Raw genomic sequence first — 26,294 nt, 5'->3', positions numbered from 1 at the left:
CCTTATGTCAAAAGATATTGCTGCAAATAAAACGCTACTATATATATATCCATTAAATATATATATATCCTTTAAGACACATAGTTATATCTTAACATTCTTTTAGAACTTCAATGGAAACATGCACGAAAATGATTTGCTTCATTCTTTCAAGATGGAGGGTTGTAGATATAACGGACCGTGAAAGATGCGAATTTGGGGATGGGGAGGGAAGAGCTATATATATATAGAAGGATCGATCGGAGACAAAGAGAGACAACCAGAATGAGACGAAGTCGTCAATATAACTACAAACTAAAGACAGTGGAAAAAAATGAGATTGCTATATTTATGTTCGACAAAAATAACCTGTATGTATATATAAAGGTTTATAATCGTGTCCTCCTAAAAGGCGTTAATGCTCAAATTTGCCCTATTGAGTGTTCAAACTGACCTTCCGGAGTCGATATATCGACTTTAGTGTAGTGTGAAATGTCGAGCTGGAAAAAAATCAAAAAACAAACAACAACAAAAAAACCAAACAAACAAAAAAAAAAACACACAAACAAACAAACCACAAAACAAACAAACAAACAAAACAAAAAAAACAAAAACGGGAACTCGATCCTGATCGAGCTTCAATACCACCAGCATGTATAGCTTTTTGTCTATACTACACCACTTTGTTTACCCATCAAAATCCCACCTCCTTCATGTGGGCTTCACCACCGCAACCCCTATGATCAATGTTCCCAGTCGATTCGCGCGAGAGAGAATATACATATAGCCCCGTGTATGCATTCCTGGCATCTTAATCGTGAAGCATTGACTCACAGCTATTAATGTCCACTGCATGCATGTTTCTAAAGGAAATACATAAAAAGTTTAAATGTGCATGACTTTGTTTAATGCTTAACTCAATAGTGGTGATCGACTTGACAATCTATTGGTGACAAGCATGCAGAGGTGTCTTAAAATGTGATGGCTTTAAGAATTTTTTAATACTCAATAATATAGTTGATCCTATAAGGGTGAGAACTATTGCATTCCAAAGCTGACTCTTTTCTTCACAAGATCTGATCGACCCTTTAGATTCCTTGGAAGCAAACTATTAACCCTGATTTGTTTTAGCTAATTAGCTAAATCTCATGCTGGTAAAAAAAAAAAAAAGTCACTTATAGCAAGAGGAAGCATATCTGCTAACTTAACTTAGAAGAACTCAAGAAGCCTTTAAAATTTTAATAGAAATTTACTCCAGTGATGAAGAAATTTCAATAACATTCACCGTCAAAATCTGATGTGAGAATATATGTCTCTCGCAGCCATATATATCAGCTCCGATTTGGGTGATCGACGTGCATATAGTCCAGCAGTAGGATCATGCAGTAGCAGCAGCAGCAGCAACAACAACAACAACAACAACAACAACAACAGTAGATTAGTATAAGTATCTTTCCACGTTACAGTTGGGACTTTACGCTTTCCAAATCAGGGGATTCCCCCACACAGATCTCTCTCTCTCACACACACACACCATCTGCATCACATATGTTTAAACTAGATTAATGCATACATATAGCGGGTCTAGAGGTGACTGTACAAAAAAAATGCATGTAGTTTCCTTGCATATCTACAAGCAGGCACTAGTTTAATACATCAAGCTTGACACTTCATCAACGTTCATGGAATACGAAACTAAACGCTCGCCAAAACCGTTGGTCCAAGCTAAGCCGTCTTAGGCCAGCAGACGTGAGTAAAGTGTGCACAGCGAGCAGTCTTAGCCGCAGCCAGCCACAGCAGCAGCAGCACGGCAGAGCTGGTCGATTCAGAGCAGGGCACAGCATATACAACGCCGCTGTGAAAGTGGGGAATGTCTGCCATCTGCGTGTCAGCATTGAGGAGACAGCGACTGAGACTGAAATCTCGGCCTGCGTAGGCACGGCTGTAGTTACCTGCCCATTGGTGAGTTGCTTGCGCATCTTTACGCTGAAGCATGAAAGATTTTTTTTTTTTTTTTTAAGCATTTATTTTAAGCAGCTTAGCATGCTAGAAGGCAAGCATCCGGATGCTCGAAAGCTGCTCCCCGGCTCCCACCCACCCAACCTCGCGGGCAAAGATCGCCATTTCTGACATGCATACAGTGCAGTCGGAATCAGTTATAAGACAAGCGTTAGACTGATGTAATTCCGTACAAGCCGCCTTTTGGAGACGAGGTGGGGAGGTGGGTACAGATGCCACCGATGTCAAAGCAGAGGTTTGCTTTGTCCTTATGTCTCGACCACAACCTCAACAGCACCGTTTATTTTGCGGTTGCATACGCAGCAGCCTTTTTTTTTCCCCCTCCCTCCATGGTCATAATCCCACGAACCCCTCCCCCTTCCTTTTCCAAACCTCTCCTCTTATCCTTTGTTGGCTCTGTTCCCTTTTGAATTGACGGCAGACTGCAGTTACTGCAATGAATCTGGTTGTTGAGAAATCTGCAGAAATTTCCCAAATTTTTTTACTTCAGAAGGGGGGAGGGGAGTTTGGGGAACACATGCGAGCATATATATATTTTTTTTTTTCTCTCGTCACAAGATTTAACTTTTTAAACGATGTTTTACGAATTGCAGTATGATTGGTATTATGAATACTTATGTATTTGGGGGAAAATAAACCCATCAGATGACGATAGAGACACAAAAAATGTGTGCGTTGCTTTGAGGCCGAGCAATGCTACGCTTACACTTCATCTTAGCCATGTTTGGCAATCTGACCAAGATGGTATATGTAATGTTGAAGCTTCAGTACATAGTGATATTTGAATGTTTGCACTAACGAAATAGTCACGCGAGAGTTGCCGCACTCGTGGTCAGCATGTAATACAGGTCAGCGAGGCAACTCGCGATTTGCACTTGTTTACGCCAGTTTAAAATAAGACGGATTGAAAATCAAATATATGTATAATTAAAACCTCGTTTTGTAGAAATACTGCTGTGAGCCAGTTTCTTCTCGTTGCCTTCAGGGTGCACGGTTCTTTTTGATGCTTGAAACCACCAGCGTTTTCCTATGATGCATTACCAAGGTCTCGTTGATTGGGGCGCGGTAGCGTAATGGCTAAGATGCTCGCTTGTCATCATTGCAGTGAGGTTCAGATCTCGACTCGGGACATTCACTGTATGTTCGCAGGCCGAGCCTGCATTGTACCAAACGGTAGTTGAAGTTTAGGTCACGGGTTCTTGCTTTGTCCTGCTCCTATTATAATGATTTTAGGTTGAAGGGTTGAGAAAGGAGTATTTCCACCACTCCCCCAACTTTTTAAAAAAAAAAAGAAACAACAACATAATCCTCTGACAGACGATCCTTAGCAACAAAGTGGCTGCGCAGTGAAGAAGCTAGGACTGGCGCGTTGCCGCTGGTCAAGGCCGCAGGCGGTCAACACTGTCCCACCTTCAAGTGCTGCAAGAGGCGCACTTTCTCTTTTCGTTTCGCGAACATCGCTTCCTGCACCGTTCTCCCTACCTTCTGCAAGTCTGCAAATGTTTCAGGTGCTCATTTTGGCATGTAGGTGTCTGTATTAAAACAGATAATAAGGCATTCTCAAAAAATAGGAGCGTGAAGAGTTTGCGGTAGGATCCTCCGTCTCACTAGCTTTGCAGAAAATCAGCTAACGTACGTCACGGTGAGTGGAAACTGTAAATAAACAAAAGAACTGTTTAAAAATCAAAACAACACACACACGCGCACACGCGCAGATGCAGCGACATGGGTGCATTTTCACTAGGTGACGAAATGATTTTTGGAAAGCACGTGCCTTGCAGGGTCTGGCGGGTCAGTATGCACAGGGTGCTCGTAAATCGATTGGAAAATGTCAGGAGTGGATGGTTGCATCGCGTTTCCGCATCCATCAGAAAAGCCCAGTGGTGCACTAGAATCATCCACAATAGGGATCCATACACATTTATGATACATAAATCAAATAACGTCAGATTACGTCCGCACGACGCTCCCCAGTTGGGGAGGATTAAGGGAGGGATACGTTGCACTTTTAGGGTAACAGGTAAAACCTTTTAAGTGATTTAACCCTTGCATGCTACAATAATGGGAGAAATAAGGTAAATTGAATAAAAGCAATGCTCCGACAGACTTAAGGTAGGTAGAAATTGGAGATAATATTGTATCGATGATACCAGGTTTTAATCGAAGAAGAATTAAAAGCGAGCAGTTTAGAAGTGTCTCATGGGATTCACGTGACATGATGAGAACGACGATTTACCTACTTTCTCATAATAGAGTGAATGAAAAACCTCTTAACAGTTGAATGGCATTCCTTAGTGGACACATATTGCAGACAATTTCAAATTTCGTATACTCCGTTCTTGTAAAACTGTGTTAAACACGAATAAAGACGTATGTATCGTTAAAACGATGGTCACCTAGTTGAAAGTTACGTAAACGTTTTTGTATTTTGACTGTTTCGCAGGCTTGCTGCTCAACATACGACAAAACATGCAAGGACAAGGTAGAGCATCAGCAGCACAAGATGTAAATGTTCTGGAAAAGACCAAAATCAAGGAGAAACACTCGTGTATACACGATGTCAAAATTGTGCAGTTTCCCAGTGCCGGAAGCGATTGCGCGAGAGGCTGAAGTAAGCAGGAGAGGCGCTATGCTAGCAGATGCTGTATTTGGAGAGACATTTTGACAGGTTGTATGCGTACGCAGAAGCCACGATCGGGGAAAGAAAAAAGAAAGCAGCGAGCTGTTTGTTCCGCGGTCAGCATGGCGATGAAGTCTGAACCCGTGAGCTTGGAAAGCGAGCATCCTTCGCTGGAAATGTCTGAGGCCAACGATATGGTGTTAAACCTCATTACCCGCTCGTCCACTTCTTCCAGCGAACGCCAGCAAGAAGCAATGACGTCGGCCGACCATAGCTCTTTTCTTTCCCCTCCCGTCCGTAGTGGATGCTCGTTCATGACCTCTTCCGATCTGCCGAGGTCACGGTGTCGCCTCGAGAAAGCGACATCACCTCGCGGTCCCGTCCAACGAGGCGGGCTGTTGGTGGAACACTACCTTTTTTCCCCACCCCCGGCAGGCATGCCCATGGGCAAGCTCCGGTCCGCCTACAAGATTCGGCGGTGAGGAGGAAGTCTGCGATGTATTTTTTCTCCCTTCTCAAAATGCCCTTCCCGCCGACAAGCGTGACATCGAGTTTGAGACGTACATCATCGCCCGCGACGAGGAAGAGGTCAACTCAAAGTGCCTGCCCAAGAAGTATAAATGTCGCTTCTGCGTGTACAAGACTAGCTACAAGTCGGACCTCAACCGTCACTTGCGCAAGCACGGCTCCTCCGTCTACCACTGCTCGCTGTGCAAGATGCCCTTCGGACGGTGGGCAACCTCGAGAACCACCGGCGCTTGGCCCACGCCGGTGTAGGCCCCGCCTTCTACGACGTGGCGGCGGGGCCTATAGAACCTCCACCCTTGGGCAACCACTACGACGAAGATGACGAGGTGATTGAGTCCGCTCGTCGGGGAGTCACGGTTCGAATCTGACACAGGCTTCGTCCCAGCACCTCCTTTACTCGCTGGCGGGGACACCTTCCTCGCTGTTCACATCGCAGCTGCGACGGCCGCATCCTTCCTCCGCTTCCTCCCTCCTGCTGCCGCATTCGCCCCGCTTGTTATCCGCAACAAGCCAGTCCACAAACGACCTTCGCCATTCTTCCCCCTCGACACTGGAGTGCACGCCACTGCTATCCTGCCGCCTCTGCGGCTTCAGGTGTACCGACTCCACTGTGTACGGACAGCACCAGCGCTCTCATCAGCAATCGCTGGTCTCCAGCAACACTGAAGGCAGCCGTATCAGAGAACAACAGAAACTACGCGAAAATGGCCTCCGGACCAAAACTACACAGCCTCCTTTCTTCCGCCACAGACAGGCTGGCCATGATCATTCGTTTACCAACAGGTCGGGTAAAGATGTTGAAGGATCTTCTCTCGGTAGCGCGGAAGTTAAGCGGAGGCGGAGAGAGACTCCTTTCAGTATATCATCGTCCGACCTCGTTTCGGATGTTCAGACACAGGCCGTCCACTGCTCGACCAACGCCATCTTGCCTCACGCCCCAGTCGAGGACGAGGAGACTGGTGGGAAAGTGATAAGAGACAAAGGGATCGCTGCCACGACAGGTGAGGCTGCTCAGATGTTCGTTGTCAGCCCGATAGTTTCTCCAAGCGTCTTTCTGGATGATGAGCTTTCGGGAGGGGAGACGTGCACGGTTAGGAAGTTTAAGCAGAACAGCAGCAAAAATAGCTTGCGTTCTTTGAAGGTGACACATGAAGGAAAATTGCCTCAGATCCCACTCACTTCGACAGCAGCACCGGGAAAGAGGGAATCCCCCGCAGCTCAAATAATCAGCCAACTGCTTTCATTGGCAATTCAGTAGGAAGAGCTGACGCTGTCCAAAGCGCTGTGAAAGAACGGCGACCTTTGGCTCCCTCCCCTTACTCGAATCGAATTATTAGTTTTGTTCGACATTCTCCTCATCCTCAGACATCTCCATCCGAACATGCGACCGATCTGACGGTCACTAAAAGTATCTCGTCTGCTGCAAAATGTTGTGCTTTGAAGAGGGTCGCAGCTGCGGCTTCACCGAAAGTAATAGTTGAAAAATGGCTTGGACATGAAGCAAAAGGAAAAGGAAAAATGCTGCTGACAGATGAGCGGGGGAAAAATGAACACAATTATGACACTATAGAGGATAACGTAGAAGACAACACAGAGGTGGTCAGGAAGAAGAACATGAAAGTAATAGGATCCCTTTAATCGATAGCCTTCATCTTCGCGCTCACTCTGTGGATGATGAGGAAAGAGGCTGGGAACGAGTGAGCGAGCCTGTAGGTCAAAACTGCGTCAAAAAAGAACCCGAAAGTCCGGCTAGAAGTGCAGACATGGACGCCGACACAATAGATGGAGCTGATGTAGAGGTTTCCGTGGAAACTGACGCCGCCAGTGCACCGAAGTTGAGCCTGAAATCGTGCGCGTCAGTTGTCGGTAGAGAAGATCGCCACATGTGCGAGTGCGCTACACCAAGGTCTCAGTACGAACAGAACAGCGAAAGTATGGCTGAGAGGCAGGGTGAGCCCTTGCCCCTCTATGACTCGTCGTCTCTCGCGTGTTCTCGTAGTGAAGACGAGAGTAAGCATGTGGACTGCAGGTACTGCGGAAAACTCATGGCACTATCGGATGTCGTAGACTACAGCAGAGAGTGTCAGTGGGATCACAAAGAGGAGCCTACCGCTTACAGAGTCTGTGGCCACGGACTTGCTTCCACAACAACTCTGCACCAGCGTAGCCCCTCCTCGTCCTCCTCCTTCGCAGAGACTTGCATCACTGCGCACGCCAGCTCGTGGGTAGGAACATTCTGGCAAAGCACATGCAGAAGCGTCATTCGATGGCGTCGTCACTCGCAGCTCGAGACGGCCAGGTCGAGAGGATCGCGACCTCGCCCAACCGACACGTGACAGGCTCGCGAAAGGACGTGGCTACCTCTAGGCCGACTCTCGAGAGAAGAGCCCTATCCCACGCCGCCAGAACTTCCGACAGCCGTTGGACTGGAAGCTCGAATGTGTGGAGCTATAGAGACGTGCTTCCAGGCAACAACCAGTCCCCGTCACGCGCAACAATCTGCCTTACAGGCGCCTGCGCAGTCAAGCCCCTCCTCAGACGCGACAAGGCGCTGGCTTCCCCTACCCGTTTCGTCCCTACCGCACGTGCAGATCGCGGGCAAGGGGAGGCCGTTTTTCATCCACCGCTGACGACGACCACGACGACCGTGGGACGATTTGCGCGGCTAGAGTCGGACTTCGACGACTTCGCCGCTCGACCCTACGCATGCGCACTGTGCTTTTTCAGGACCAACCAGCTGTGGGAGTTGCAGTCGCACGCGCAGAATCACCTGACCGGCTGTAACACTACCCCCAGTGAAGAAACTCCGGGCTTTCAGGCCAGTTCAGCTTTTCGCCAAGATCGCGCCACGTCTCCATTCCGATCGTGCATCACGCGTGATTCGGGAGCAAAAGATAACGGCTGCGCACACGGGACTTTCAAAGGACGGCAGACTTGCGCAGACTCAGCTTCCGGGTCAAGCTTAAGAACAATCTCTTCTGGCGGTTTTTGTAATTCTGCAGTGGTAGAGAATGTGAACAAAACATGGCGGGAATGCACTCCTACATTTCAACCTCGATCAAAAGACAAGCCACTACGAGACCTTTATCTGACAGCAATCCTGATCACCTTGACGACCACCAAATGCCCAAGGACCTCCTTAGTATTCCAGTGGTTTCTGGCGAAAAGAAGCCATGCATATTTAATGCTAGCAGCCGGCAGCATCCTGTATGCACGAAAGTCCGCAAAATCAACACCAACGATTTACAGCTGCGTAACAGGCGCATGCGCGTGAACAGCAAGACTACCGGTCAAAGGTTTGATAAAAGGTTCAATAAAATCGCTGATCCAGCATCTTCAGGCTATCGTAGTAAACCCAGATTGGTTAGGACCTTAAAATCCGTAGCGTTTAAGAGGAATGTGCACTACTCGGGAGTCGTCAGCAAGTGGGAGGGTCATAATAAGTGGCACTGCCTTCCTCTACCGATCATCTTGTAAGAGAAGATGGTCCAGGAAATGGAGCTCACGATTCCCATCTTCAGCGTTCTTGCCAGCAAAACATGTCGCCGGGGAATAATGGCGAAGCTAGCGTTGCTCATCCTTCTTCGTCTCACGAGTCCTCCCTTACGGAGGATGCGGCTGCAAAAGGCTGGACCGCATCTCAGACATCAGAAGTGGGTAGTCAAGTCGTAAGCGAACAATCTTAAACCCAAGGTGTCGAGAGCGATGAGGACCAAAAGAACAGCAGGAGCGGTTCTGGGAGACTGAAGGTGCATGCTTGTAAACTGTGCAGCAAGGCATTCACGCTGAAAACAGTTATTGAAACGACATCACCGGACATTTCATAGACACTGTCCAGTGACGGACTCGTCAGAATCTGCAGACAATTAATTTAAGGCGAGTGTGACAATCTATAGTTGCAAGTGTTACTGACATGATATTATTGTTGCTTTGTTTCGTACGTGATAGAACATGTAAGGTCCATATCTTTAAAATGGCAATAATCAAATCAAGCAAATAAATAATTTTGTTATCTGTGCACAAGATAGCTGTGCATTATAATCAAGCAACTTGAATTTTGTGCACTCTCTTTGATTTTCGTATGCTTGTGTGTGTGATGATAATGAAGACTACAATTGTAGTATTCCCCAATCATCAGAAATACCATTCCCTACACACTGAAACGACGAATACTTGCAACATCGCAAACAACAGCAACAACACCGAAACGTACTGCCCCAGTCGGTAAACACTAACAAAGCTCACATGCGGTGACGCATCATCGTCTGCTGCCCTTTTCTACAGTAAAGGAACTTGACAGCTATGGAAATAGAAGCACCAGAAGAAGCCAAAAGTCATAGATAAGAAGCTCAAGAACCAAAGTTCTAATTATATACATTTGTTTGGGGTTTTTTTTTAATGAAACGATAAGCGTGCAACCTTTCAAGACTTACAAATCAAGTGACTTCCCCTTATGTCCTTGACCCGTGCGTTGCCATCATAATGGCGTCTGCTTTTCTTTTGCTGCGGGGTTGCGAGTGTGTCTTGAGGCGTCCATGTCGAAAATTCTTGAAATATACGCAAGCTTCTTATGTTACAACACGGGAAGAGTTATTACGTGTTTATACCGAAACGAAGAAAAGCGTTGCAGGTATGCATATATCTGTCGCATTGTAAGACTAACATGTATACCACGTAGTAGAGGAATCAGGACAACTTGAAAAGCAGCTGATGCGGGACGAGTGAATTTAAACGATGCATCAGTACTTTGTTACGTACTGTCGGCACTCAAAAAGCGTTTCAAATAGCCACATAACTAGTTGCAGGAAATAGATTACTTCAATACAGGTTATTTTTGCCTACACTTCGACAACAGTATACCCCTCTCTCCTTCCAATAAGACGCACCTACCCTCCCCTAACCCCTACTCAGTCACATTAGTCCTACCGACAGGTAACCGATTTTCTTTATTAACAGGTCACTCATGCTTAAGTTTGCGCTTTTTACAGCTCTTGTGACTCCATTTTACACAAAAACAAATAATGTTTTTATATAATGAAGAATCATTGTTTAAGACCACTTATTTAAATATTATGTCTTTGATTGTAGAAGCAACCCCTAAAGAAGATGTGAATCCAGAAGCCATCTATGCTAACAATGAAATGTCCCTGGCAGACATAGAAGTGTATGGATTCGACTATGACTACACTTTGGCCACATATACCCCAGCCTTGCATAAACTGATCTTTGATCTTGGCAAGCAAGCACTAGTCAGCAAATTAAAGGTACTGACTAGAATTTGATTAGGGAGGATGCTGAATAAATTAACTATTTCATTTTTTTCTATGGACAAGCCTGTTCCTGGGCATATTGATGAAAGCAAGTATACAGCAATTATTCCATATAACAGTTCAAATAACTAAAAATAAACAGCTGTAGGATAAATGAAGGGACTGAATGTCACTTCTGAAAGAAAGTTAAATATGGCCATGATAGAGTTAAATATTTGGTTCACAGTATCCAGCAGGTATTTTAAACTTTCAATACGACGAGCATTTTGCTGTGAGGGGTCTGCACTTCGACACAATGAAGGGGCTTGTTATGAAGATAGACTCTTTTCACAATATCCAGTTGGGCACAGTGTACAGGTCAGTTTTGTGTTTTGGTGTGTTTTCTTTTTGTCTGTTTTTTAGTAGTGGTCTAGTTGACATAAGACATTCCAACCCCACTTATTTATTAGCCACTTACTGTTAGTACTTTGTAGGTAGATGCATATGCTTTTTAGATTGCTTACTTGTTAATTCTGTAAATGTGTAAAAGAAAAGTCATGATAACTAGCAGAGAAGTGAAGCTTTTGTTTTTTGTAATCGGTGCTTTTGACTTTGTCTCTTTGAAGAGGAATTCAGCCAGTTTCAGATGAAGAAGTGATATCACTGTATAGTGGAACTCATGTCAGCCTGGATTATATGAATACATTCTATGGAGCTGTGAGTAGAGACTGATCACTTATTCTCTTTTGCATGTTTTTGCTATGTTGTTGTATATAAACAGGCTGGTGATGTAATAAAGCAGTTATTATTAAGCCAAGGAAGATTATGGTTGAGGGTTTTAGACTTTCTGTGTTGTGCATGTATATTTCTCTGCCACATTTAATTTCCATAGACAAGGTTTTTTTTTCTATATATGGCATTTAGCTGGGCAGACACAATTTGTCAATTTTGGCTGCTGACTTGAAACAAAATTGTCTACAACCTCCAATAACCTATGTGTAACACCTTTTGCTAAAATGTTTGGATTAATTTTCCCTGCCTTATTTTCAGGGACCAATGCATCAGATGATTGATCTGTTTGCGATCCCTGAAATCACTCTGATTTCTTTGGTCACAGAGGTATGTCATGAACTATCCTGGCTGCTTGTTTTCTCCCCTTGATGAAACTTATTAACATGTCTTGACTGAAATATAACACAATTGTCACTATTATTTAAATCCAAGGAAGTATGCAAATTTTCTGATTTACAGCTAAACTTAATTCTTGACACATTACTCTTTTTAACTGTTAGATTGGTGGTGAGCATAACCAGGTGGAAGGAAGGGATTTTAACCACATTATTCTTGTTTACATTTCATGTCTCTATCTCTTAGTATTAGGCTTCCTGAATCTATGTCAGATGGGTTGGTGCTGCAGTCTTATCATAGCATAATTATGAATTATATACAACAGTTGTTTAATCAAAATGCGCTTTTATGGCATGGACAGGGTGGGTGGTGGTGTAGAGAGTTCATGTTGAGATTTATAGTCATAATCACTCTGTGTGTGCATGCATGGATCTACACAAATGCATTTTTTTGCAGTATTTCATACAGAACAACATGATATATGACCCTGAGTATGTCTTCTACGACATAAGGGTAAGCCATTATAAATCAAATATGCTTTTAGAATGTAGTTTATTTACTTGAAGAGTATCCTGTTCTTTGCACCCTATTTTACATTGTGTAACTTTTAGCCTGTCACATATCCTGATTTGCATCTTTCTATACTTTAGTAATTTGTGTTTTGTTACAGAATGCAGTTCAAGATGTCCATACAACAGGTCTCCTTCATCACAAAATCATGTCAGATCTAGGTAGGATGTTCTCTCTTTCTGCCCCCACATACCTCCACCTAATGAAAGGATGTCCTCTTCTGTCATAAATGACAGTATCCTCTTAGTGGAAGCTATAAATTACACCTAGCTCTTTAAGGATAGAGAAGGTGCCTTGAACAAACCTAAGTTAGGGTACCATATCATGAAATATTTATTTCTTTATATGGTGTTGTGGTAGAGCACTATATACAAATGTACATTTATGATTATTGGTGCTATTATTATAGATGCATACCTGCAGAAGGGTCAAGAGACAAAAGTGCTTCTGGAGAGACTAGTGAGTGCAGGAAAGAACCTCTTTCTCATCACAAACAGTGGATTCCCTTTTATGTAAGATGTTACTTTTCTGCAGTGACCTCAGCTGTTAAGTTTTTGTCACTGCTCATGCCTTAGAACTTGGTAAAACAATGAATCTAAGTATGTTACATTTGTCTTTTCCTTTAAGGCTTTTGCTTTGAGGTAACAGCTTCCATGAAACCTATCTTCATTCTTTCTTTAAAAAAAATAAAAGCAATATGTCATGATTTCATAGACTTAGATTAGCAGCAAGTTTTCTTTTTAATTTTCATGTTCTATTTTAAAGAAAAAAATTGGTCAAATGTTTAAGATTACTTAATATCTTTCCAGCATTCTCCTGATGTCACTAACCTTATTCTTTGGAGTCTTTACCGTTAAATCTACAGTTATTGCCCTTCACTGCTGGAACGCAGCGAGTCCTCACATTGTTCTTCGTTCTACATCTTTGTTACTTTTTGTTAACTTGTTCTGCATCTTTGTTACTATTATTTTGTGATTTTGTTCTTCATCTTTGTTGCCAAATATACAAGCACCGTATCAAAAGCAAAACATATTGATGGTCAATATTGTTTATATGCAGATGGACTGATTTTAGTTGCAGTTCCAAAATTGCTGCTTTTTTTCTGCCTCAGTGATGCAGGAATGCGTTACATGGTGGGGCCTGACTGGATGAATCTGTTTGACATTATTATTACCAATGCTCGCAAGCCCAAATTTTTCCATGCTGGCTCTCGGTGAGTTTTGAAATACCTGTTTAAACATTTGATGAAAGATTTTTTTTTTTGCGAAGTATTAATTCTCATCCATCAAATTAATCCTTTTGTTCTTATAACCACTGAGATAAAAAACAAGACACACAGATTGGATAACATGTTGATGTTAATGATTTTCATATATGTGTGTGTGTGCATGTGTGCGTGAATGCATGTGTGTGTGGGGGGGAAGGGGGAGGGTTATTGTGCATGCATACATGCTTGTAAAAGGCATCATAAAAACATATCAGTCCTGTACTTAATAATGTTTATAAAACGGAGAAATATGGCAGCAACTGATATACTTACATCTGTTCACAAGTGGGGTGGGGTTGGGGGTGAGGGAATCGGTGTTTTACATCGAGCCAGCAACTCAGGCTATATCACAGCAAGGCAGCCAGCTCTATAAACACATGCCAGATTCAGAGAATTACATGAAGGCAGCTGGAAATCGCATTTTATAATTCTGGACATGTTGATATTAGAAACCCATGACTTATCTTTTATGTTTAGGCCATTTCGACTGTACAACCCAGAGTTGGAGACTCACTCTTGGGGACGTGTCACATCTCTTGAGAAGGGAAAGGTTTATCAACAAGTAAAGTTTCATTTGTGACTAAATTTTGGATTGTACAATTTAAGACATCAAGAAGAAATGAACATAACGTAGTGTTATTATTGTATCACTCAGAGAAGGAGAGAGAGCATAGCTGATCATGTTCTATAACTTAAGAAAAAGAGATATTATAAAGATTAGCTGTTTCTGTTAAATATATATGGTCATGGTATTACAGTGCAGTACTTTTTTACTCTTCTCTGTGTGTCTGCAGAATGAATATTTTTCAATTAGAAAATACATCACAGATACTTTAGAAAATATCTTTAACAGTATGTTCTCTCGTATTTTTTTCTTGCATCCATACATCACTAAAAAGATTGCTGGAAAGTAGTAGAAGTTTGCCAAAACTTAAGGAGTTTCATTCCATACCACGTGGCAGAACTTGCTAGGTTTGTTTTATGTGTGTACAGGGAAATGTGCATCGTTTGCGCCAGATGACAGGATGGTTTGGTCCACGTGTCCTTTACTTTGGTGACCATGTCTACAGTGACCTTGCTGTAGGGCTTTTTCCATTTTGGCAGCTGTAACATTATATCTCAACAATTAGCTTGTGTTTCTGTTCTGTACTTATGATAAAAATGTTTATCTCTAAAGCTGTGTTGCTATTATTATTTTTAACTTTGGAACTTAGTACAACTACTTTCACTAGCAGTAAAACGTCATTTTTAAAAGTGTTTACATGAGTTTTCATGTATTCTTTACAATAAATATTGTATTCTTTTAACTTTTTGATTTACATTATTTCAAAATATGGGACTGTTATCTGCCAAGATATCACAATTTTCTGTTTACTAGGACCCCTCCTTGCGATATGGCTGGAGAACAGGAGCTATAATTCCAGAGCTAGAGGTGAGATAAATTGTTTTAAAATAAGTGTAACTCTTAAATTATTTGAACCTGGTTGCCATGATGATAGCAGATTGGTTACAGTGCTGTTGTCTGAACTGAGAAGCGCACCAGTTTGATACCTGCATGTGTTGTTTATCTCACTTAACCCAGTCAACCTATCTGGTCGGAATGGGTACCTGATTCCAAAGAGGGTTGGGGAAGGTGAGGCAGTGAGGAAGAGGAGATAGATACCACCCTCACGTAAAGCTAACCCCAAGAAAAGTGAAGTCTCTAACACCTTCCTAATGACCTGAAAAACGTCATGGAACGACTTTTACCTTACCAGCAACAGGCTGAACTCTATTCTCCATCCCCCTTAAAACTTTATCCTTTTAACAGCATTTTTTTTGTAAAGGCTTGTTTTAACATTTGAATATATCAAATAGTAATTCCTGATTGTCTGGATTCTTGTGTTACTGATGCCAATATAGAATTACACAATAATCACAGTTGACATACCATATTTCTGTTGCATTGGTGCTAAAATCTAATTTTTTTTTCTCAAAGAAAAGCTTTTCAAGAACATGTTCAAGAAAAAAAAAAGGATTCCATATGCACAGCTGTCTTACATATCAGATTCTGACCACCCAAGGCTGTAATATATTTCTACAGTCATAGCGTGACAACACTTTTTAAACGTCAGTTATGCTGTAGGTTGAATCAATGGAGCTGAGAATATAAGAGGAACATTATTGTATTTCAAAGATTTATTTGCATTCCTTAATACAGGAGGGGTATTTTTGTTCCTTTTTTTTTGTGTGTGTATTACAGAGAGAGATTGAACTTCAGAACAAGCCAGAGTACAAGGCAGCAGTCAGGTGGTTGGTGGCTTTGCAACATTTGATCCGAGAAATGCAGGTGAGTTGCACAGTTTTTGTCTTGTTTTCATGACACACAGTCATTATATAAGTACATTTATCTATGTCAGATTCTGTATCTAAGATTTGGGCAGGTAAACACTTTTTAAGGATGAAGCTAAAGCCAAAGTTCCTATTAAGTGACCATGAAGACAGACTGTAGGTGGCTCACTGGGTCTAAAGTAGAGGATATGGATGGCGAAGACTAATGCTCTCCTTCTCCCACCTGAATCTCTTTCTTTACCTCCCTTGATAAGTCTGGTACCTACCTACATCAGTGCTAAGTGAGCAAGGAGTATGGGTGAGATAGGGTAGGGAGAGTCTCTAACCCAAATGAATGCGTTTACTTCACAGCTTTGGAGTCACGAAATATCTCCACATCGAACAAATTATCTAATATCAGATCACTTAATTACTTTCTTTTTCTTCTACATTGCCCATTTCTTTCTGCTTATCAGTTATTGATAAAGGTATCTTTTTATATGTCTGAATTTTTTTTTTTTTGTTGTAGCATCAAAACTCTACAGATTCAAAGCAGATCATTTATGACTGGGTTGGGGAAAGAGACGAACTGAGGTAATGTCCCATGTATTCTTCTGCATTACTTTGTTCAGAAACCGTATGTCTGACAAATCTTTTTTTTTTTGCAAACTACAGTATCTTGTGAGATAACGCTATCCAGGATTTGTATTTAAAAAAATCAAACTGCTGTACTATCAAAAGTTGTTTGCAGCAAAATGTGCTTATGCTACATGAACTTAGAAATGGACAATGGGGGAAAAAGTGCTAAAGTGCTGAACAATGTTAATGCAAAAAGTCTGCTTGTGGCAGGATAATAAACCAGAAATCTTTTTCCTTGTTTTTATTTCAGGAAATTCACAAAGGCAATGTTCAACCCCAACTTTGGCAGTCTGTTTAGGACATACCACAACCCGACCTATTTTTTTCGTCGTCTGGCCCGGTTTGCAGACATTTACACTTCAAGCTTGACCAACATTCTGAACTACCCTGATGATTACACCTTCTACCCACACAGAGTAATCTTACCTCATGAACCAGGCTTGGAACCCTGACCATCTGCAATTGCAACAAGATACAATATACTTTAGGCTGATTATAGTGCATGTGGACTGCTGCACACTGGACACAGCTAAGTATTGCATCACGTGTGTTTGCACTTTGTGCTAACCCAGGCCTATTGTAGATTGCTTCAGATTTGACAAGTATGCTTCTTCATAACTTACTTGATGTGCAATTGATGGATATGGACAAGCAGGAACATTTTACAGAATAATCTTTCTTCTGGAAACATCTATAACCGGGATAAAAACTTTGGAATGAAACACCCAGCTGAAGGAAAATCGTGTTTCTTTTCAAGTGAATGTGTTCACTCTAAGGGACTGGTTCCCAAATCCAAGCTATTGCTGTTTTTCCATATGGAAGGGAGTGATTTACCAGGATTTGGGGATTTAGTTTCTTGTAATAAACTGAACTGTTCACTTGAAAACCACTCATGTGGGTGTTTAGTACCATTAAGCTGTTGGAGTTAGCTAGAATACTTCAACCCTTCAGTCTCAGACAATGCAAAATGTCTTCAGGACTGCAGTATATTTAAGGACAAAGGACAAAGTTGTGAGTATAGAATACTGTTTTGTGGCATTACATGTACAGGGGGGGTGTTTGGAAGGAATTTGGTCCATAATAATGCATATTTTCTTCTCCTGACAGACTACCCAGGGTATTCAGTTTTTAATTTTTTTTATTTTTCCAGTTTTGTTTTATATGAAGCTTACTATTTGGTGGTAGGCTACAGTACTTAAACCTGACTTCACTTATTCTTTAAATTACTTCTGTCTTGTACTGGAGAGGTTTTGCAGCCTATAGTTAGTACTGGTTATTGGTTCACGGCTTGAATGGGCCTGTGCATTCCGTGTCATGCTTGTGGTAGCAACAATAAAACACTTACATTCACTGCCTGACGGTTATAGAATCTTTCCTTCACCCTTTTATCTCAAGATGTGATATGATGTGGTATGATGTGGTATGATGAAGTCTGCCACATTCGTAAACTGACTTTGGAGTAGCCAGATGTCTACTTTTTGCTGTCTAAGTGGATTCAGGGGAATCCAGTCTTTCAGGGACATGCATGAGTAAAAACAGGTCTGAATCTAAACACACATCATCATTTCCCACATTTCTGTGCAATAGTTCTCATCTGGTTTAGTCACTGAGAATAGATGCATAAGGCTGGCTTGGCAGTCTTATTTTTCATGTTTCTTATTTCTATGGCTAAATTAAAACCTGCAGAGATTTATAGATCAATTCATCAGTAACAACTTACTCAAACTGGATATAAAACTGGTACTTGCTTTCCATATCTATACTAATTCGACTGCTGCTTAATAATTTGTATACAGCCATTCAGTATTATCGTATCATAGTTCAGTTATTGGCATTCATTTTGGGGAGGAAGTCTATTGAGATGATGGACCAGAGCATGTGGAAGATTGAATATCGTTTTTAAAAAAAAAAAGAAAACACTAATTGCTGTTAAGGTTGTCTAGTTGTTGAAAACGTCTCCATCATTTTCGAAGACATTTTACTTAATGCGACCATGATTGAGATCTATTGTAAATTTTTAGCTATATTTTTTTCAAAGAAGAGATGTGTTTGTGAATATGGGAAGGATCATGTAAATAAAACATAATCTGATATACTTGCATTGTATCAAAATCTGGATTGAAATGCTTCAGATTATTATGTCATTACTAGTTGCAATGGTGCAGCAGTTCTGACTCGGTGCATGCTGTAGATGGATCTTCAAAGTGTTGTGGTTTTGAAAAACAAAATCAATGCAAGGTCATTTTGGTGACTTGTCAATCAGATTAATAGATAACTACAATGGTGCTGAAATGTCAATGGTGACCTTGTGTTTTGCTCTTTGTGCTGGGGGAAAAACTCAATGCTCAGGAATCTCACAAAAATGTAGCATGTGATATTGATGATATTGAAATACTTATCTTGAAGCTGAATGTCAATTTCATTGTAAAGCAACAATTTTCATCTTGATTATTTCTGACTGAGCTATAAAAATGTGCTTTTGATTAAGAACAGAAACTTGCAGGTTCAAGGGTTTTGTTTTGGTTTTGGTTTTTTTTTGGACTGGCATCAGGAAGAATATCTCAGCAGTGCTTTTTAACAATAAATGCAGATCTAATATATCAGTGGAGGTGATTGGAAAAATTGTTCTTTATTTTGTTGCTGATAAATATAAGTATTTAGTAATAAAACATAGTGATAATATATAGTGCATTAAAGTTTCTTTATTTACATTTATTGGATAATAGAATGCAACTTTGTCTGAAAGTTTGTGCAAGTAACAAATAAAGTTTTTTTAATAGGTTTGAAAGGGAGATGACCTGTCACTGGCCCCTATCAGAAGAGTCGCACTAATAAAAAGGTTATTGGAGACTCTAACATGAAGGTCTATTGTTGTTTTTTTAAACTTGTGATTAACTGTCAGGGCTTTAAGTATTAATTACTCTGATGCTATTTTGATTTTTGTTATTTTGATATAACATTGTAAGCAGAGGAAAATCTAGGAATATAGTTTGTGCTGTATTATTTTTACACTTGTTTTTCTCAAAATGCACTTTTGCAGCAGTGATAGTATTGGAAAGGAAAACAAAGTCAAATATATTGTGCAGACTTGAATGTGGCAGGTGGATGTAAAACCCAATACACACACATAAACCTTCATTTGGGATATGTATAATCATGCCTAGATTACCTATAGTGAAAGGGCAGACATACCTGGAGGCACACACATTATAAGTTCATTCAATATTGTTGTGATACAGTGTATTTTAAACAGAAATAACAGCTCCATTAATCTACCTAGTAGTGCCGATCCTGCTCTACAGATGTGACACGTGGACTCTGCTTGCCGAGACGGAAAGGAGAATTTCAAGAATTCGAGAACAAGTGCCTAAGGAGGCTGCCAGAATTTAATATCTTTAATTCAGCAGTTAACCAAAAGTGGGTAGCTCTCGAGTTCTCCATACACACTTTAGTATACTCCAAAATGCATGGGACAAAAGCTTTATACACAACTTTAAATGTCGTCCTACTTAGCTCATATTTATAGTACTTATTGCAGCCAGCTCACATAAAGATGTTCCTAACAAATTCATTGATACGCTTCTTCGTCGCCTTTAGTTCACGATCTGTATACTTGCGTACATAAACAAGTCCTTTCATTTCGACAACTTCTTGTTTTCTGTGATGTGCACTAAGCCTTCATATATTTGTTGATGTTCCTCGCACGGATTGGAATTCAAACTTTAGAATGATGTTGAAGCTAGGTGATAATGATAGCCAGTTTATATAAAGATACGTAGTAACTGAAAACCTTTTCTTTTAATTTCAAATATTTTCTTCGGAATTGCATATGTTTAATACCTGGAAATATGTAGCTTTTTAAAGGTAGACACTAATTAAATCTTATTTCTAAACTTGTTGAATTTTGATGAGCACAAGATATTCGATAGCAGATAGATTTATCGTCTGCTAACAAGGAAAAAAAAAAAAATGTAAGAGTACCGTCCCCGGAATTTCAATTAACTTAATTATTCCCCTTGGTGTCATCAGCGTTTATGTTTACCGTGAAGTCAGCCTTTTTATCGAAACAAGTAAAAGTGATTTTAGAACAAACAGAATGTGCCGGAATATGGGTCGGCACGACACTAATTTTACTAGGTCCCAAGTAAAGCATCTTCTTAACTTTCATTTGAGTCTTACTTAAACACAAAAGCTAAACATGAGAACTATTAACTTTGCTTTAGAAACACGCGAACACAGAAACAGCGAAAGTCTGTTTTTCCCAGACATAGACTTCACGGATGAATAATCCGGCAATCCAACAGGGGATGACTGCATGATCATTTTGGAGTAGTTTGTTTAGCTTCATATAAATTCACGGGTAAAATTACAAACCCTTATTATAGACATAATAGTAGTAAACATTACTCTTAACAACCTCTCCCATAATGCTAGTCCTTTTTCACACCCTTTCATTTGCAATATCATGTTCTTCTCAGCTCTTGTTCTTGTTATTTGGTTCCTGTCGTAAGTTTTCTGTATTTGATTTTATTCTTCGATCGTTTAATACTGTTGTTTATTTTTTTTATAGTTCATGTACGTGTTATTTGTTTGTTTTCCTGCCCCTCGTATGCTGTCCATGTTGCGTTGTTGTTCTTAATCGCTATAAGAGCATGTTCCTAGGGAGTGTGAGTAAGCACTTTGCAAATTTTGCATTTATTATTATTTTGGTTTAAAACTGATAAATTTAGTTCTAAATTTAGTTTACATGCATCCGTTTATTTTTGAGTTTTGTTTTTAGGTGTGTGTGTGTGTGTGTGTGTTTTGCTTATATTGTTTAAAAAGACTGAGTGAGGCCAGATGGAAATGAATTGAGGAGATTGTCTCTAAAACATCTTTCGCTTACAGCAGGTAGCCCTCAAAGCACATTTTAATGCCCCACTGTCTGATTCTTTTAATTTCCCAGTTGGTGGTACCTGTTATCCCAGGTGAGCCACGCTAGCTTACGTAACATCCCGACTGTCAATCTCCGCCCGAAGCGTTTCTCCTAATGTAACAGACATTAATCGTCGTTTAAGTCCTCTCGTCCCATTGGATGTGCACCGCTACAAGCTCCACCCCCTTCATGACGTCACGTGGTCAAGTACTGACCGGAACCTCAGAAGTAACTGTTGATTGGTCGCTAGCTGGGAAACGGATTGCCATGGGCAGGGTTTATTGGGTACCCGGCATGCGATGCAAGGTTATTTTGTCAAGTGTTACCTGCCAGGTGGGAATACTGACCTTTCACTTCTGTGAACTCCATCGCTGACTTAGTTTCTTGCCAAACCACCAGTGCAACTACTCGCAGGTAAGATTCATTTTTCCTTTTTGCAAAGTCAGATGCTTTCTTCTGAAAATGACAAGAACTGATTATTTGGTTTTTTGTGTGTGATTTTCTTGTTCTCATTTCGATTATGTGGATGCTCGCCTGTCGTGTCTACAACGTAGCTGTGTGTAGCTGTGTGTGGAGGTCGTCATCTTACATTTTCTAAGGCTAACGAAAACATACTGATAGGAAGTAGCGAGGTATCGTTTGACAAGAAAGAAACTCCAGTCTTTTCCATCTACACACTCCGCTGTACCCGGGTACGAAATCGAATGGCGCGTTTTCACACATCTATGATGCTCGTGCATTGACCGCAATCAAGAGACTAAAAGTGATCCCCCAAACCGTCAAGTGTTGCTAAGGATACTAGATAACAATTTGAACAAGAGACCCTGCGAAAAAAAAAAGATAATAATATGAATAACAATGTGGCAGCCTTTCTGATTTTCTGAACTGCCCAGGAGATGTACATTTAGACATACCTATAAACCAACGATTGTTGCTACACCCGTCACGAAACCATTTACAGCGTGAAGATCTGTAATTATTACACATGTTATCGTTTCTCTTCCTGAGTTTTATTTTTATTTCACTTTTCACAATATAAACAGATCACGAGCTATCTACTAGGTGTCCTAACTTCGTCTTCTTGACGTTTTACTCTTCAAATAAAACTACCTGCCACTAGTCCTCTAAATTTGTGTGCATAGTTATCCTGAAGTGAACTGTCATCGTTCAAAGAATTCTTACTATTATAAAAGCCGAAGCATTTTCTTGTTACTAGATAGTGCCAATCAAAATGCTCGTTCAAGTAGTTTTTGTTTTAGTCATAACAGAGCACCTTCACATTGAAAACAACAACATAATCTGACAGATAAAATGGGTGTCGTGTATTTATTTGTTACTGATTTGTTAATCCTTTTGTTTTGACAGGAATGGATGCGAAGCAAGAACCGCTTTTAACCAACTGTGATAAGCCGGAGTGTCCTGTATGTCTAAGCCCCTTCACAGAACCCAAGATCATGTTTTGCGGTCACGTGATCTGCCGGGTGTGCCTGATCACGTGGGTAGATGCGAGGGGAGTGTCGGCAGGCTGTCCACTGTGTCGTCATCGTATTTTGGTGATGCAGCCTCCAGACTTGCAGCGAATGGAGCATCTGGCGGAGTATGTGGCCGACTCTCTGCCAACACATCACATAATAAAGGCGACTGCGCGCGGCACAGTTGACCTCACCCCGGACACTTGTCTGAGATGCGAAAATCTCATTTGTTCCTCCCGCAGCTCCCCCCACCCTCACTGCACGGGACCTCGAGATGCACAGAACACTGACCAGCACGAGGCGGAGGCTCTCGACATAGTGAATGATCTGTCCCATAAGGTGCAGATGATGGTCCAGTGGACGAAGGACATGCAGGTCTTCCTCCTGGACATGGTGATATTCTTCCGTGGTCTGGTGGTCGCCAACGACAGGGTGTCTCAGCTAAAAGACAAGTCCCTGCAGTTTCTCACCTTTTTCCAGGGTAAGACAGCAGAGTACCAAACTGTTCTTCTGACCCACCAGCACCTATTGGAGTGCATGCGAGACAGTCGTCAGGTGGTGGCCACCATCCTGATGAGAAAGCCCATGCAAGAAAGAATAAAAACTATTATGACACAGTGTCAACGCTTGCACCTATCTCATTCACGAGGCTGTCAAGATCTTCGCTTATCTTGGATAATAAAATTTAAAAACTAACATGTTCGCAACTAACATAGTCGTCTGTCAAAAGTTGTGAACGCTCCAACGTTGTTGGCATTAATGCTTTTTCTTAGTATTTTATCCTGTCTATATATATATCTTTGTACACAGATTAACTACTTTAATAAACAGATGCGAACCATATTTGTATTATTTTATTTATTTTCTTACTGTTAGAGATGTTGTCAGCGACCCCCTTTTTTAATACACTACATTTACATTGCCTACTCAACAACTGGTTAAAATAAAAATGGAGGAAAACGGGTGTAAAACCTTTTGAACTAATTTTGTAAGTTTTAAGGTGAATAGAATATCAGGAGGTGTAATTTGACACCAGAAGAAGCTAATCCATAATGAACGCGCAGCTACCCCCGTCCGACTGAGCTTATTACTCATCCTTGAATTTTATGTCTGGGGGAAGATCATAGAAGAAATTTATTTTTCATAATGAAAGGAATTGTTTACAGACAAATATGTACAGATCGGAAGCTTGTCTGTAAAACATCTTTCGCTTTCAGCAGGTAGCCCTCAAAGCACAGTTTAATGCCCCACAGTGCACAGTCTGATCCTTTTAATCTCCCAACTGATGATACCTATTATCCCAGGTGAGCCATGCTAACTTACGTAACATCCCGACTGTCAATCTCCGCCCGAAGCTTCTCTCCTGATGTAACAGCAGTTAAAAGACGAGACAATGACGATGACACCACACCTCCAGGCGATCACAGTCTAGTCAAGGTTGTGTGACTGCTGGACCGTGGCCTCTAAATCCCCGAGGCACTTCTCTGATGAGGTGTGACATGCAGAGCTCAAGGAAGGGTCAGACAATTTAACTCATTAAGCCACGACTGTGGCGAGGTTAGCGACTACAACAACTGAAGGTGATCGTTGTCAAAAATGGACTGGAGGTGTGGGAGCTCACCTGGGTGTCTCTCGGGTTTACTAAAGTAATTATCAGCAATCGGTATCAAAGGGGTGAGTTTACGACAGCCACAGCAACAGAAACTTTCTCTCTCCCTCCCGACTTCCCCTTCATAACTGCTGCCCATGATAGCATCTAGAGGGCTGTATGAGTGTATTATACAGTGTACGCATACATATAGACGTGTATATATATATACACACACATCATTAAAGAAAGCAGTCAGAAGACTCTCAAGATGTTTGTTCTACGGGGAAGCTGTTTTGTTTGTGGGTTTGTGCTTACACGCGCATAATCAATACTATTAATTTATTTATTCAGTATTTGGAATACCATCTGCTACATGCATAGAAACTTGTGTCTGTGTGTGTGTCCGCGCTTTTATGTGATGTGTAAAATGTATCAAGGAACTGAAAACTCGGTTCATTAGTCAATGTTCCGTTTTCGATGATGACGATGATTTTGATTATTATTGCCATCAGTATATCAGTCTCAAGTACATAACGCGCACGCGCGCGCTCACACGCATTTTTCTCTCATTGTATAACAAACATACGTACACTTATATTCACAAATGCTGTACGAAGTGCATGTTTATGTATGAGTGTATAGACTTTGGGAATAACTGGTCTTGACATTACTAATTACTGTATTGTATTTACAGAAGTTTTAAGATGAGTCAGTTATATTTTCTTTAATACTCTCACACTCGATGAAGCCATGCCCTTCAAGTAATAAAGAATCCATCAGATACGTACTGAAATGCCTACTTAATCTGAATCTTCCATTGTAGATTTTCATTTGGTTTAGTTGAATCCTCCATTTTTTTCAATTTTCAATCTCAATGTTCGGATGTGAAAATAATGATGCTGCTGTACATCTTACATATTTGTACTATCGAAAGTTAATTGTATGTTTATTTTCCATACTACAGTTTATGAAAATGTTATGTTATGATGGCTGCTGTTGTTCCCATTGAAAAACTCAGGCCTACTCAATAAAAATTGAAATCTTGCAACACATGCACTTATCATAGCAGACATACAAACACACTGTCTTATCATAGCAGACACAATGCAAGTAGTTCGTCTTTATGAAACATCTCAAGTCGTGTTTCTACAACTCGTGCTAAAGGTTACAGTTGTGTAAGTACCTGTTGGTGTAAAAGTCGTCTGGACAATAATCGTTTAACGCCTCTCGTCCCATTGGATGTGCACCCCCTACAAGCCACACCCCCTTCTTGACGTCACGTGGCCAAACACTGACCGGGACCTGAGAGGCAACGTTTGATTGGTCAGTAGCTGAGAAAACCACCTTGGTAGCTACTATCAAGTAAGATTTAATTTTTTTAGTTTTTTTTTTTTTTTTTTTTTTACGGGCATATTTATTTAGACACTATATTAAAGCTTTATAAACACTCCCCCATACTTTTACGCTACATAAACTTTTTCCATTTCCTTAATTTAAGTTAATAACCATTCCCACACTGTTCTGCGCATGCATTGTATCTTTACAGTAAATAAAAGAACAAACACACATTATATATATAGTATGTACTGTAGAGAAGTACAGTACCTGTAATACATGTACTGAGCCAATCGGGGGCTGGGATACAACGCAGCACTCTCTGGTCGGTCGCTTCTCTAGCAACCAACCAAATCGTGTGTTGCTTACAATTGTGAGTAGGCGCGTAGCGTCTCAGGCAAACGGTGCTGGTTCTCCTTTCAGAGTAAATACATGCACTCTTTACTGTAATTCGTATTAATTTTTTTATTCATAATATTTCTTTCTTGTTAGAATAAGTATTAGTAACATATTTTATACACTTCGGGTTTTTTTTTCATCTAAAAATTCATAAAATATACATATTTTCCACTGATCGAATTTCGCAGAAAATCCGCGAAGAAGCGTACAGATCCGCGAATCATTTTTCCCACTTATTTCTTATAAACATCCGCGAAATAGTGAAGTGCGAAG

General features: G+C 41.0%; 2 protein-coding genes across 2 annotated transcripts; both read left to right on the top strand.

Moving 5' to 3' along the window:
- The first annotated feature begins 9,592 nt into the window (after nucleotides 1–9,592).
- Nucleotides 9,593–19,165, top strand: LOC112555230 (5'-nucleotidase domain-containing protein 2-like). Its single transcript, XM_025223530.1, has 15 exons — nucleotides 9,593–9,776; nucleotides 10,235–10,410; nucleotides 10,643–10,773; nucleotides 11,022–11,112; nucleotides 11,446–11,514; nucleotides 11,980–12,036; nucleotides 12,194–12,254; nucleotides 12,503–12,605; nucleotides 13,205–13,306; nucleotides 13,838–13,922; nucleotides 14,354–14,440; nucleotides 14,739–14,792; nucleotides 15,603–15,689; nucleotides 16,200–16,264; nucleotides 16,560–19,165. The coding sequence occupies exons 1-15, from the start codon at nucleotides 9,629–9,631 to the stop codon at nucleotides 16,759–16,761; spliced, it is 1,518 nt and encodes a 505-aa protein (XP_025079315.1). The 5' UTR covers nucleotides 9,593–9,628; the 3' UTR covers nucleotides 16,762–19,165.
- Nucleotides 19,166–22,591: 3,426 nt separating this feature from the next.
- LOC112554835 (E3 ubiquitin-protein ligase TRIM32-like) lies at nucleotides 22,592–23,392 on the top strand. The gene has a single exon (XM_025222889.1). The coding sequence runs from the start codon at nucleotides 22,592–22,594 to the stop codon at nucleotides 23,390–23,392; it is 801 nt and encodes a 266-aa protein (XP_025078674.1).
- The last annotated feature ends 2,902 nt before the right edge of the window (nucleotides 23,393–26,294 follow it).

This window comes from Pomacea canaliculata, linkage group LG14 (genome assembly GCF_003073045.1).
Source record: "Pomacea canaliculata isolate SZHN2017 linkage group LG14, ASM307304v1, whole genome shotgun sequence".
NCBI classification, from domain to species: Eukaryota; Metazoa; Mollusca; class Gastropoda; order Architaenioglossa; family Ampullariidae; genus Pomacea; species Pomacea canaliculata.
Note: the sequence above shows the minus strand (reverse complement) of the source record. Positions and strands in the feature narration are given on the sequence as shown.

Excerpts from the sequence above, each read along its gene's own strand:
- LOC112555230 (XM_025223530.1), top strand. The coding sequence starts at position 9,629 with ATGGCGTCTGCTTTTCTTTTGCTGCGGGGTTGCGAGTGTGTCTTGAGG. Across the intron at positions 9,777-10,234 it reads AACGAAGAAAAGCGTTGCAG|AAGCAACCCCTAAAGAAGAT; the intron begins GTATGCATATAT and ends CTTTGATTGTAG. Across the intron at positions 10,411-10,642 it reads CACTAGTCAGCAAATTAAAG|TATCCAGCAGGTATTTTAAA; the intron begins GTACTGACTAGA and ends TTTGGTTCACAG.
- LOC112554835 (XM_025222889.1), top strand. The coding sequence starts at position 22,592 with ATGGATGCGAAGCAAGAACCGCTTTTAACCAACTGTGATAAGCCGGAG.